General features: G+C 32.1%; 2 protein-coding genes across 3 annotated transcripts; one reads left to right on the forward strand and one right to left on the reverse strand.

Annotated features, from left to right (window-relative positions):
* Positions 1-388: 388 nt before the first annotated feature.
* Positions 389-5,694, forward strand: LOC125875735 (ras-related protein YPT3). The gene is made up of 2 exons (XM_049556761.1): positions 389-732; positions 4,969-5,694. Exons 1-2 carry the CDS (start codon positions 512-514, stop codon positions 5,402-5,404), a joined length of 657 nt encoding a protein of 218 aa, XP_049412718.1. The 5' UTR covers positions 389-511; the 3' UTR covers positions 5,405-5,694.
* Positions 5,695-7,618: 1,924 nt separating this feature from the next.
* Positions 7,619-11,410, reverse strand: LOC125875731 (probable WRKY transcription factor 65). Of its 2 annotated transcripts, none has more exons than XM_049556756.1 (3): positions 11,115-11,410; positions 10,761-10,904; positions 7,619-8,420 (listed from the first exon to the last, which is right to left on the reverse strand). In XM_049556756.1, the coding sequence occupies exons 1-3, from the start codon at positions 11,249-11,251 to the stop codon at positions 7,877-7,879; spliced, it is 825 nt and encodes a 274-aa protein (XP_049412713.1). In that variant the 5' UTR covers positions 11,252-11,410; the 3' UTR covers positions 7,619-7,876. The 2 variants fall into 2 exon arrangements, with proteins under 2 accessions (XP_049412713.1, XP_049412712.1); XM_049556755.1 differs by having other exon boundaries at positions 10,761-10,907.
* Positions 11,411-13,455: the final 2,045 nt, after the last annotated feature.

Genomic DNA, 13,455 nt, shown 5'->3' on the forward strand with positions numbered 1-13,455 from the left:
TTCATATTTGTCACTTTAATTAACTTTCCAAAAGTTTTGGACCCAAAAGAAAAAACAAACTTTCCCCATACTTCAATTCCTTTTTTGTTTGAGCGAAAAATTGAAGTAATCTCTACGAAATATTTTTTTCTCCAAAAATATCATAGAAAAAGAATTATAAATTAACAAAATTAATGTGAATTGATAAAATATTCTTTCATTCTCAATTAACGATTTTCATTCAAGCTTTTGAAATGAAATTACTTTTATTTCCTCATACACTGGGCGAGCCGCCACAAACTTAAATTTTAAAATATAAAATTAAATCATAGAACCTAAAAGGGTAGTTTCGTCATTTCCTTTTATGAATTTGCTATTTCGAGCTGTTCCTAGAATATAGACAAGAGTCCTCACCCCATTTCTCCGCCTTCAAGAATTTTTTTTCTCTTCTTCATAACTTCTTCAAAATTGAATCTTTTCTGTGTATTTTTACTTTTTGGTCAATCAAGAAGTAAAATTGCAGAGCAAGAAGATGGCAGGTTATAGAGGTGATGATGAGTATGATTACCTTTTCAAGCTTGTGTTGATAGGTGATTCAGGTGTGGGTAAATCAAATCTGCTTTCCAGGTTCACCAAAAATGAATTCAATTTGGAGTCTAAATCAACTATTGGGGTTGAATTTGCAACCAAAAGTCTTAATATTGATGGTAAAGTTATTAAAGCTCAGATTTGGGATACTGCTGGTCAAGAAAGGTAAAGGTTGAATCTTTTTAACTTTTTTTTGTTTTGTTTTGGTAATATAGTTTAGATATATATATATATATATATATATTTAGTTTTTGTGTTTCTGTATCTGGGGTTTTCTTGTTTTTGGTTTATGGCTTGAGTTTTAGTGTTTTTTGTTGANTTTTTTTGTTTTGTTTTGGTGATATACTTTGTGTGTATATATATATATATATATGTGTTAGTTTTTGTGTTTCTGTATCTGGGGTTTTCTTGTTTTTGGTTTATGGCTTGAGTTTTAGTGTTTTTTGTTGATTGGTTGCATAATCTTGGTGTAACAGTCTTTACTAGTGATTGAGTTTGCATCTGTTTATTTTGAAGTTGTGTGGGGTTGAAGAGTAGTGTTAATAGTAATAACAACATACTGAGTGTAGTCCTACAAGTGGGGTCTGGGGAGGGTAGTGTGTAGGCAGCTTTACCCCTAGTCCCCTACCTTGTGGAGGTAGGACCGAGGTCCAACTATAACTGCATATAAGAGTAGTATTATGTGGTGGTTTTTTAGGTGTTTGGGATGTAGGCAAGTGAGAATTGCTTCTAGGGAGGGTATTGTGTACACAGCCTTACCCCTACCTACCTTGTGAAGGCAGAGAGGCAGTTTCTGAAGGACTGAGGTCCAAGTAACAGCATATAGGAGTGGTATTAAGTGATTGTTTTTTATGTTTTTTGGATTTAGGCAAGTGAGAATTGCTTGTGCCAGGGTTCTTGAATGTTGTTGTGTTTATTGGTATTGTCTAAGAGTGTATATATGTGGTATTGTTGCTTGGATGGGATTTCTTGTCTATGGGGTCTAGTATCTGTATTCCTAATTGAAATTTTAGGAACATGGATGGCATACTGCAACTAATTATAAAAGAAGAATTTGTTCGTGCTTGGTTCATAAGAAAGAATTAGATTTGATCGTGAGAGTTTGTTGAAGACATAATGAAATAGATAAAAGTGTGTTGTCCTGATGGACCTTTAGATGAGATGATCACACAATTCAATATTTGTGTAGGCTATGTGTACTCCTAGTTGTTTAGATGCTTTTGTGGTGACAATCTGAATGCTAGTTTTAGAAATTTGGTTTCCAAATTTGTTGGTATAAGATTATTTTGGACTTATGCAGTTCCCATACTAGTATTGGATATTGGCAGAGTATTTTTTTTTCTAATGTGAAAAATAAATGACCAAAGTAACTCAATATTTCCTCATAATTTTTGAAATCCTTGGCCATTTTATTGTTTGACTGGTTTCTAGCTTTTTTTCTTTTGGGTTTAACCATCTAATGTCTGATACTCATAGCCCGACTAGTTTAGATTCGTGTTGCATAGGACCATTAAATGGGGAAGCACTCCCTACCTAGGGGTTCCCCTCCCGAGGGTCGAACCTATGACCTCTAGTTAAAGGCCGGGCATCCCATCCATTTCACCACACCTTTGATGTTAGACTTTTTACTGTGATTTCTTAGCTTTTCTTTTACCAATTTAAGATATCAACGAAGAGAACCTGGCATTATACGTGAAAAAGGAATTGAATCTTTTACAGGCATGGGTGATGTGTAGACTAGAATGGATTGTTTTTTGCTAGCAAATGCTTCCTCTGAATATGAAATAGCTTTACTGAACTGAGCAATGTAAAATATTCTCCATTGCTAGATGACACCATTACTCTTTGCGGAATAAGATAGTTTTTTTGTTTGGTTGTAATTCTTGCAGATACTTGTAAAAAATATGAATAATTGTATTTTCTACATTTATAGCATATGATTTCGATTAGTTTTTCTTTTATGTCATTGATTTTTGGTTTTGTAGTAGATGCTATACTTAAAGAACATACTTTGTAGTCTTATATATGGAAACGCGACTGTCTGCACTACACTTGATATTGTTATTCTACTGGATAGTATGAATTTCTCCTTTTTGTTTTCCTCGAGTAGATTACTAATGATTATAAGACATGCAAAATATGTTAACAAAAAGGAGTAGAAGTAAACCTTAAAAAAGGAGTAGAAGAAGTGTGTGCAAATATTCAAAGTGCATATTTCAAACTAAACTGTCATTTTGAAATATATATGTTTTATATGGATTCTTCATTAATCATTATCATCAATATACATGTTTGAATGGTTGTGACATGGGTATGGTTAGTTCGTGTAGATTCTTCAGATACCGTCAAAATTAGTGAGAAGTCTATATGAACACATACAAGATACTTATGCACATCATAGGCAATAATAAATCTTTGAATTAGCTATAAACTAAACCAATTCCATTACGGTCAGAATACAAATAAATAATTGAAAGTCATAATTGTAAGTGATACAACTTAAAGTACTGGCAAAAAGAATTGAGATACAACTTAAAGTACTGGCAAAAAGAATTGAGATACAACTTAAGGTAAACTTCGAACTTCTATAGGATTTTTTTTGATAATGGTGATTTTCAGGCCATTTTGAGCCACCTGTTACGTGCTAAATCCACCAGTATAGTTAGCTGGTAACTGTCTACCAAAGCTTAGACTAATGGGAAGAAGTCACCTAACATTCTTTGTCTTTGCTAGGATTTGATCCCAGAAATCCCATGAAAACAACTTTATTGACAGTACCCTGGGTGTTTTTAACTTCTATCATATTATGTTATTTAAAGAAAAGGAGTATAGCAGATATTTGATATGGGCAAAAAAGAATCTCACATGAAGTCATTTCTCCAAAAGGTAGTGAATGTGATGAAAGAAAAGAAATTTGGCAAACCAAAAAGTTTTCAGCTTAGGGAGAAATTTAGGGAACCAAAAAACCTGAGGATGTGGTTTACATTATTGGCTACTAGGCTTATGAATCATAACTGTGGTTTGCATGCCATTAGCAATGGTATCACATCATTGTTGTCCTTGAAACGTTCTATGTTCTTGTTTCTTACAATAGATAATATTTTTGGGTGCAAACACAGTGCAGTTTTAATGATGGGGTGATCGAAGCATGTATAGCAGGATGATAAAACGTGAGGACTGAATTAAGAGGAAGATAAAATACAGTTATCCCTGCTTGAATGCCCTTGCATGGCTTTCTGATATGATGCTTAAGTTTGTAAGCGGCCTCTATCCTATTCATTTCTTTAGAATATGCTCAGGTATGCGTGTTAGTTCTGGCAGTGCTTTTGTTGGCACTGTTCAGCTGCAGGTTCATGGCCTTTTAGTGCCTGTATGTAATTAACATCTTGTACACTTCTCAATGTCAAGGACGTGATCCACTCTGGACAAAATATTAATCCTACTCCCTTCTTATTACAATGCCATCAATTTGTTCTGTACTCTATTGATATTTGCATGCAAAACCCTTTTTCTGAGATGAATAACATTGCCACGTGAGAGGTAATCTCTGAGCAATTTCATCTCTTGTGAGGAAAGAAAATAATTATTTTCTAACTATTCGGCATACAGTATTTTTTTAAGTCTGATATATTTACCAGACTTCCCTACTTAGCCCTTAAAGATAGCAGCAGCATAAAGATGGAGTACACCTCATCCTTCTGAGCTTTTTCTTTTTCTGTCTTATGGTTTCTTCGGCTTTTGTTTTTTTTTTTAGTTTTTGTGCAGATCATGTTAGGTCATCTCATATTCCGGAAGTTGTGGATTTATTTCTCTGTTTAGGAAAAATAGTTAGAAATACTAATTAAATGAAGTACTTAGGTTAGTCTTTTGAACCCATTTAAGTTGCATCTTGGTACTACTATACGTGTTTTGTGATCTTTTGATTGACGTGTCTTAAGATCTGAATTGAAAAGGTCATGGTGGGAGCGCCGCTCCTAAAAATGGGCCCTGCAATGCGCGACTCTAAATTAGTTGGGCTCCAATGCGAGTACCAGACACTGGGTGGAAAACCAATGAAAAAAGATTTGATTGCATCATTGATATAAAGTTTAACTTTGTGAATAAAATGGGTCACATGTTACTGGTAAACTACAGTGTTCATTAGTTTTAATGATCAGTAAATTTTATATTCATCATATTCAAAGCTCAATTGCATATACAGATTTTGCTGTTACTAGTTTTCCTTCCCTCTTGGTTTCGCGTCCCTCCCCACATTATTAACGATCTGTGCTGATGGTGAATGATGTAGTTGCTTGTCTGCAACTTATTGCTACTATTATATATGAAGGGAATGTAGTGGGCTGCATCCTTGTTCCTTTATGTTGTTGTACCACTGCTTCAGTTTTTTCTTCTTCATACCAGGTATCGTGCCATTACGAGTGCTTATTATCGGGGAGCTGTTGGTGCTTTGCTCGTATATGATGTTACTCGACATGTTACCTTTGAAAACGTCAACAGGTGGTTGAAGGAATTGAGAGACCATACTGACCCTAACATTGTAGTCATGCTCCTAGGCAACAAATCAGATCTCCGACATCTCGTGGCTGTTTCAACTGATGAGGCTAAATCTTTGGCAGAGAGGGAAGCCCTATACTTCATGGAAACTTCTGCATTAGAAGCAACCAACGTTGAAAATGCGTTTACTGAAGCTCTCACGCAGATATACCGGATCGTCAGTAAGAAAGCAGTCGAGGCAGGCGATGAAGGTGCTACTTCATCTGCACCACCTAAAGGACAGACAATTAACATCAAAGATGAAGGGTCTGCTTGGAAAAAGTTTGGGTGCTGTTCGAGCTAGGGCTCGAGGAAACTACGTAAGACAATAGCTCAAGCTTTATATATCAGTTGTAAATTGTCATTAAATCAATGATTTCCTCTCCTGTTTTCTCTCTTTGGGATATAAGATTTATGCTATAGCCATGAGAATACGCGAAGTAGCGTTCTCATGAAAAATTCCGAAGGAGGAGCAGGTACTGCTAGTTTCTAATTGCAGAATGTCTAAACAAGGTTTTAGTTTTATGTGTTCTGGTTGATGGCTTGAAAAACTGGAGAAACTATCGAGATCTTTGCAATAACCTGTTACCGATATCTTCTTTTGTGTCGAATTTACGTCTTAATTATTTTTCCCCTTTGAAAGTGTATTTCCTGAGTAGCAATGTTTGTTGTTCATGATATGTGCAAGATCAAAATTTGATAATCTGCAGGTGCAACATATTTTGTGTAGTTTGAGAAATTAAAATAAAACATGTCAGTATGTCACAGCTTTGGTCGATAAAGTTATTCAGTAGTTGTGTTAGTGGAAGGTAGCTTATGTTTGGTGGAATAATTGAGGTGCGTATAAATTGGTGAAATAATTGAGGTGTAACCAAGTTTATCCAAATAATATTATGATTAACCAAAATAATTCAGAATAACCACAAATGAACAATGAATTTTAAATATTCTGTAGCACATACATGAAGAAGATAAAAAAAGAAAGAAAGATGGGGGAATTTTCAATTGGACACCTCAATTTTTAATAAAATATTTCAATTACGCTTTTCGTTCAAATTTTGATTTTTTTTCATCTGTTTTCATTCGTCTATTAGGTAGTTAAGTTAATATACGGCATTTCATTTAGCTATACTCATTTGTCTCAATAAGTCGTAAAACCTCAAACATTTTCTACTTGAAGTTGATGTGTATTTCCAATAAAAAAATAATGACATTTTATATGATTAACTCAACTATTTAATAAACTAATAAAAACAAGCAAAAACTGTTTTTTCAAAATTTGAATCGAAAAGATATATTTGAAACACTTTATTAAGAATTGAAGTGTCCAATTGGACCACAGAGTATTCACCCGAAGGATAAAAAGTTGTGATAGAGATTGTAGCCACGACATGTTATTCGGGATTAAAGTTTAATAAGTGGTTATGTATTACACATAGGGATGGCAATGGTGCGGGGCGGGGGTGGGGCCAGTGGCGGAGCCATAATTTTCAATAAGGGGGTTCAAAAATAGACACATGAAGTAACCGAAGGTGGTTCGACATCTACTATATATACCTAAAAAATTATTTTAACCATGTAAAAATAATATAATTTTCCGTCAAAGGGGGTTCAATTCCCTAAAGATATGGTGGCTCCGCCACTGGGTGGGGCGGGTTGAGCTGAACCCACATAATTTTTAATCCCCCCCCGCATAATAACTTTTTTCATTTTCAACCCGCCCCGCATAACTTTTTTAATATTTTCTTTTTCTAGTTAAGTTTGATAGTAAAAATAAAATTCATAAAAAGAAATTCAGTTTTTCATTAAGTTGTATTAATTTAATAGGATAGTGACTTAAACTTTTATTTTTTAGAGGTCAATTGGAAACATGCAAGAAATTGTATTATTTTTTATTGAACTATTTTCATTTACTATCTTGAATATTTTAGTAGTTTTAAAGAAATTATTTTAATAAATAATGTTTTATCACTCTTATAACATGTAAGAAATTAAAATTAAATTTGAACCCACGTGAAATCACATATACTCGCAACCTGTCCCGCCCCACATTAATTTTTAAAAAAATTCACTTCAACCCACCTTGCACAATCTCAAACCCTCCCCGCATAGCCTTAAACCCACCCTGCCCCGCATCCGCCCCGCCGATTGCCATCCCTAAATTTACACATGTTTGCCATATGTTGAATAGAGTTGTTTTTTCTTTTTAAATATTTGTTTTTATCAAAGAGAAAAATATGAAAATAGTCCAATAAGTCCAGTCAGAGAAGGGAACAAAAAAAAAATAGTAGTGGACAATCATTTCTTGTAAAGCCGCCAGGCACCAACTGCCATTCTAGACCCAAATATCTTTTCACATTTGTAAAGCAATAAGTAGTAGGGCTCCAAAATGTGAATAGGAAGTGGTGTTAGCTTTTTTATCACGATTCGATAATTTTGACTAAAATAATTTAAAAAATTAAATTCATAATCTTCAAATTCGATAATTTTGACTAAAATAATAAAAAATTTAAATTCATAATCTTCAAATTTCGACTACGATTTTATTAACTTTACCAAAAGGAGCTCAATGCTTGAAGTAAAAAACAAGTCAAAGTATATTTTCTTTCTCTTTTTTTGTTTTTTTAATCTACCAGATCTTTACATAAAAATAAAATAAAAGGTCACGAAGAACGTGGAACCCAAAAAAAAAAAAAAAACGTAAGTCAGGAAGGTAATTAAAAAATAAAATAAAAATGCGTTTGGCAATTTCAGTGAAAAATTGACAAATGATTTGTTATCCTGTACCGCCGCAGCAGGGAGTTTCCACACTGTACCGCCGGAAAACGACTGAACATTCCGGCAATTCACCGAGATCACCGAACAACGACTGATCCTCCTCCCGAATCGGCAACATTAACGCCACGTCACTATCGTTCCACGTGGATCCCACCATTGACGACGACGTGCTCTCCATCAATGTAGTAGTTGTTCCCATATCGGAAAACCAACCTAACTCACCGGCGAGCTCTGAAAATCCATTATCGTGTTGATAAGCAAATAGATCTGGTTCTTCCGGAGATGATTTGTCTAGTACGGTAGAGTCCGTGGCTACAGCCGCCGTTGCATTGTTGTCTCCGGCGGTGCCGGTGGAGGTAGTGGGTGAACTGGTGGTGGTAGTAGGGTGGTTGTTGTGGTGGTGTTTGGCGGCGGCGGCGTCCGGGATTTGGTGGTTGTGTTCGGAGCAATAGGTAATGAGAAGCATGGTGGGGTCCAGGCGGCTACGCTCGACTTGTTTTCTGGCGGGACAGCCTTTGGAGCTACTGCATCGATAATATCCCCTACACATGAAACACATGTTAAAATTTTAAAAAGTAAATACTTGTACTAACTCATAGCCCACCAAAACTTTATAATAATATTTTAACGGAATCTTAGTAACTCGGTTTGTTGATTGATTATAGCCTTGTTAACGAGGGTTTGATTTCTTTTAAATATAAGTATTGAAGACAATCTTGGATTTGACGTAAATTATTAGTTTCATATCTGAACTATTGATCGCCTTAAAAATCATTTTTCTACTTGATTAACTAAACTTAGATATACCTCGATTTGCAACATGTTAGAACTAGTGGTCACAAACTCTTAGAGGAGCATGAGACTTATAATAAAAAGCCGAAAGAAGTGTTGAAAACATCCCTAAACTAGACTAGCATTTAGGAGTGTATTCACTCATGTTGAAAGATTGAGAGTGTATTTTATGTTTAACTAATCAAGTAAATGAGTATTTTTAAAACTATCAATAGTTCATGAATGAAAATAATAATTCACGCCATGTTTAAAGGTGTTTTCAATATGATTATGTGATTCTTTATTTTGTAATCTCTTTGCCTATTTCCTCTTTCCCTACCCATAATATTTATTGTTATTTCTTGAAAAAATGTATAATTATAAACATATTTTTAACTACATTTATAAATAAATATAAATAAGTAAAGTCTAAGTTTAAAAACAAAGAGTGTTTTTGCATTCACCAATCACCATCAATCATGGAATCCATATTCATGGAGAAGAAAGTGGCTATATTACCAATTGGACATTGTAGAAATCGAGGTTAGATCAAGGTGTAGAAGTTCATTCAAAGTGGCTATTAAAAAAATGAGAATCTTAAAAGGCCACTATGCACAAAATCTTATCTAGTGGTGTAAATGTGTAAATGTGGCCATACTATGAAAATCAATAAGAGCAAATGGTTATTAAATTAAGGAACAATGTGTTGAAAGAGTCTACTATAAGAGACAACTATATTAATGTTATTTGCAGAATTAAACCCTTATTTAATGGTATAAATGCTTCATTTCTAGAAGAAGAAGCAAGTACCATACATTATCCTTGTGCTAGTTTTTTTCTTTTTTGTTTTCCACCACTTTCAATATTTGTGTTAGATTTCGAGTAAATTTAAATTTGTATCGGAAAGTTAGTTTCTTATTAGAGTTAAAGTGTTTCCTAACAAAGACGATCCTATATAAAGGAGGATTCTAACTCAAGATTTTTGGTTAAGAATGGAGAAATACTTATCACTTCACCACGACCCTGATTGGTTGTTGTGCTAGCTCTTAAAATGGGTAATGTGCTAAATGTGTAATTTAGTTGTAACTTCAACACTTTTAAGTTTACCAAGTATGATAATAGTTTGTTTGTCCAAACTTCTGAAATCTGCTTATTAGGAGAGGTATATTATTTTTTGGAAAAATACTACTAAAAAAAATACTTTTATTAATATTAAAACAATATTGTGTTATTTAAGGCTCCAAAAATGCTTCATAAAAAAATATTTTGTGCTATTACTCAAAAACACCTTTTCCCCCCTAATAATTTGGTTAAATAACCTAATTTTTCTAAAAATAAGTAAATTTGACTTTTGGTAAGTTTATCCCTACAAGCTACTAGCTAGAAGCAGCAATTTAATTTGCGACATTTTTTTCTAGTGGTAATAATTGATAGAAACTTGGCATAAATGTTCATAAATACTTTTGATAAGAAAATTGATTCAATTAATATAATTCAAGTAAAAAAAAAAAAACTCTATGCCTAGCGGCTTTCATTACCAAAGTGGCCAATTCTTCCCGCCGTCTCAAATTATCTATCGTGAATATTTCTTTACCTTTTATAATATTTAAATTGTCATAACATCACTCATAATTTTAAATATTTGTAGTCTTTGAAAACAGTAAGTATGAGATAAAAATAAGATAAATTTTATCTTCAACTTCTAAAACAATAAATAATTCAAATAACTATTTAAAAAAAAAATCATGACTAATAAATTGAGACGGAGCAAATACTTACTAATCACCATAAATGGAGCGTGATTAACAAGGTTTAAGTAAGCGAGTGAGAAGTAGTAGTAACTAGCAAACACAAAATTCAAACTACTACATTAATTAATTACTAACTAATTAATGCAATGTTTTTGGTCTATAATAATTTAGTCATTAAACCTATCGGATAAGTATAAAAACCTTTACCAACTACCCCCGGCGGCAACTACAAAGAAAATCCAATTATTATTACCAAAAAAACTCTTTTAATTATTTTAAAATTATTACACTAATTATGAATTACATTTTTATGAAAAATTTAACAATAAGTGAAGATTAATTTAATTTAATTATAATTACCTGGGATAAGGTGATCCTTTAATTGGTTTTTGTCCATATTTTCTCCAAGACCAAGAATCTTGTGGTGGATAAACTTCTCCTTTACTTCTTGATCCATCACCTTCAATTATTGGCACTGAAATTACTTTCTTTTTTGCTCCTCTCCTACTACAAAATTTTTTAAAAAATTAAGAAAAAAATACCCAAAATTTAATTTTTGACCAAATTCAATAACAATAACATATCCAGCGAAATCCAATAAGTGGTTTTTTGATCAAATTTCTTTAAAAAAAAAATCAAAAACCCCACAATTCAAGTAGAGAAAATTAGTCGAGGTGTGTACAAACTGGTATCGAGACATAATAATGAACAAACCTTTTTCTTGGTGATGGCATGCTAACTTCCGCCGCTTCATCACCGGAAAAACAAGAATCAGCAGCATTATCCGGTGGAGTTCCGGTGGAATCTTCTTGTTTATGAAAAAATGGATTTTTGTATAGACTATCTTCCATGACCAAAAAAAACAAACAAAAATAACTTATATAACTTAGAAAAAAGAAAATTTTTTGAGCTTAATTTAACTAAATTTTTATCATTTAGAAATTAGAAGAGAAAAAGAGAGAAAATAAAAAAGTTTGCTAAGAAAGAGTTGGTATGAAGTGGGGAAAGGTAGTGGAATTTATGAAGTTATTTTGGGTTTTAATACTTTATATTATAAAATATATGAAAGAGTCATATAATGACAGATTGGCAAAAATATAATTTATTAAGGACGTGCAAGCAATTAAACATGATAATGTGACATAAGGTGACATGTTCATATGTTAGATTTATTTATTTATTTTATATTTGCTAAGGGACCCTTTGTCTTTAATATAGTTGAGCCTCCGTCCAGATTTGTTTATTTATTTATATCCAACTTGGTTATTGATATTTTGTCTTGTCATTACTTTACTACAACTAAATGTATAATATAAAATAAAATGTCTTTTGTACTTACTTAGATAGAAGGATATTGATTTTGGTAGCAGGTTAATAGGTAGTTGAGTATACTGTCTTACTTATTTTTTAAAATTAGTTATCGTAGTGCATATTATTCCTATAGTCGCTTGTTTTTTTATTTTTATTATTATTTGTTGCTTCTTATACTTTGGTTATAGTATTATTATGTTCTAGTTATGGTTCATTTTGTTTTCAAAAGGTTTTGTCATGTTGTCTTTAGTTTTTTGTTGTAACTTCTTCACTTATGTTTTTTTTTTTTTGTTCTGACTTGATATACTTGTCTTTGGATCGATTGTCTATTGGAAATAGCTTCAATCTCTACGTTAAAGATAGGGTCAACGTACACTTTACCTCTCCAAACTTCACTTATGGGATTACACTGTATATACTATTGTTGTTGTGTAAAATAAAAGGCATAATTAAGTGGATTCAAAATATTAAACTTTATGAATTGTATAGACATTGAGTTGATATATAATAATAATTGATCGACTGTCGAACAATTATAGAAATTAGTAAAAAATTTAATACTGATACAAGATTTGAAAAAAATATTATATTTACGTAAATTTATGGATAACACTCTAGATATGCTTTCAGAATTTTTCAAAAATAATTTCTCAATCTTCCGAATATAAGAATATTTATTTTTTTGGTTATAAATAGATAGATGTTGTTATACGTTAACTTAATATGTTAAAGTAAAAGTCTTGATATATTTATTGTCTTAGTGATCAAAATTTGAATTGTAAAACAGATGTCATCAGCAAAATGGACTTGGCTATGCTATTGGTTTGTGCATGGACCATTTGTTTTTTTTTTTTTTTTTTTTAAGATGAGAGGATAATTAAAGTTAGGAATATTTTCTATCTTTTTGTACTTATATGACTATGAAATATTAACAACTATATATTAATTTCTACCCCAAAACATACGGCTAATGTACCTCCAAAAAAGTTTGTGGGTAATTATGACTATATATTCATTGATTAGTCCAATTTCCTCTTCTTCTTATTTTTTGAGCACACTAATTAGGGTAACATTATATTCAACTTGTTCCTTTCTTCACATACATAAATTTGGTAGGTGGAAAATCATGAAATGTTAAAAACTATCGACATAAGTTGTGGTGGGATGGTTAGAACTAATTCATTCTTAATTAGAGGTTTTAGATTTAAATTTTGAAAATTAAATTTAAAAAATTATGTTGCGAGTGTCGCCTACAAAAATTAGCACTTTAGAGTGTGAATTCGAATTTAGTCAGAATCATATATAAGTACTGAATACAAACAAAAAAATATCAAAAACATAATACACAATTGGATATGGCATTTGGGATCATAATTTGAAATCAACGTTTGAACATGTGATTTGAGATCATGTTTGCCAGGTTCTTAAAAAAGCAGGATTTGAGATTTCAAATCACGATTTTAATTATTTATTTATTTATTTATTTATTTTTAGATGTAAGGGTCCATATGGGTATGCAATATGGAATCACAATTTGATGTTAAAGTTCTGTTTAGACATGCAATTTGAAATTTTTTTAAGTAGTATTTTTTCATATAAACATGAAAACCTAGAAATTTGTGAAAACTAGTAAAAATTTCCCAATTTATAAACAATTTCACCAGTTCACCGAATAAGCAAACTATAGTTTTAAAAAAATCATATTTATAAGGAAAAATACAATTTGAAAAATCCGAAGAACGTA

Source organism: Solanum stenotomum, chromosome 9, assembly GCF_019186545.1.
Source record: "Solanum stenotomum isolate F172 chromosome 9, ASM1918654v1, whole genome shotgun sequence".
NCBI lineage: Eukaryota > Viridiplantae > Streptophyta > Magnoliopsida > Solanales > Solanaceae > Solanum > Solanum stenotomum.

Coding starts and splice junctions, on each gene's coding strand:
- LOC125875735 (XM_049556761.1), top strand. CDS start 512: ATGGCAGGTTATAGAGGTGATGATGAGTATGATTACCTTTTCAAGCTT. Junction 733..4,968: donor GATACTGCTGGTCAAGAAAG/GTAAAGGTTGAA, acceptor TCTTCATACCAG/GTATCGTGCCATTACGAGTG.
- LOC125875731 (XM_049556755.1), bottom strand. CDS start 11,251: ATGGAAGATAGTCTATACAAAAATCCATTTTTTCATAAACAAGAAGAT. Junction 10,908..11,114: donor ATGCCATCACCAAGAAAAAG/GTTTGTTCATTA, acceptor AAAATTTTGTAG/TAGGAGAGGAGCAAAAAAGA. Junction 8,421..10,760: donor AAAGGATCACCTTATCCCAG/GTAATTATAATT, acceptor TTTCATGTGTAG/GGGATATTATCGATGCAGTA.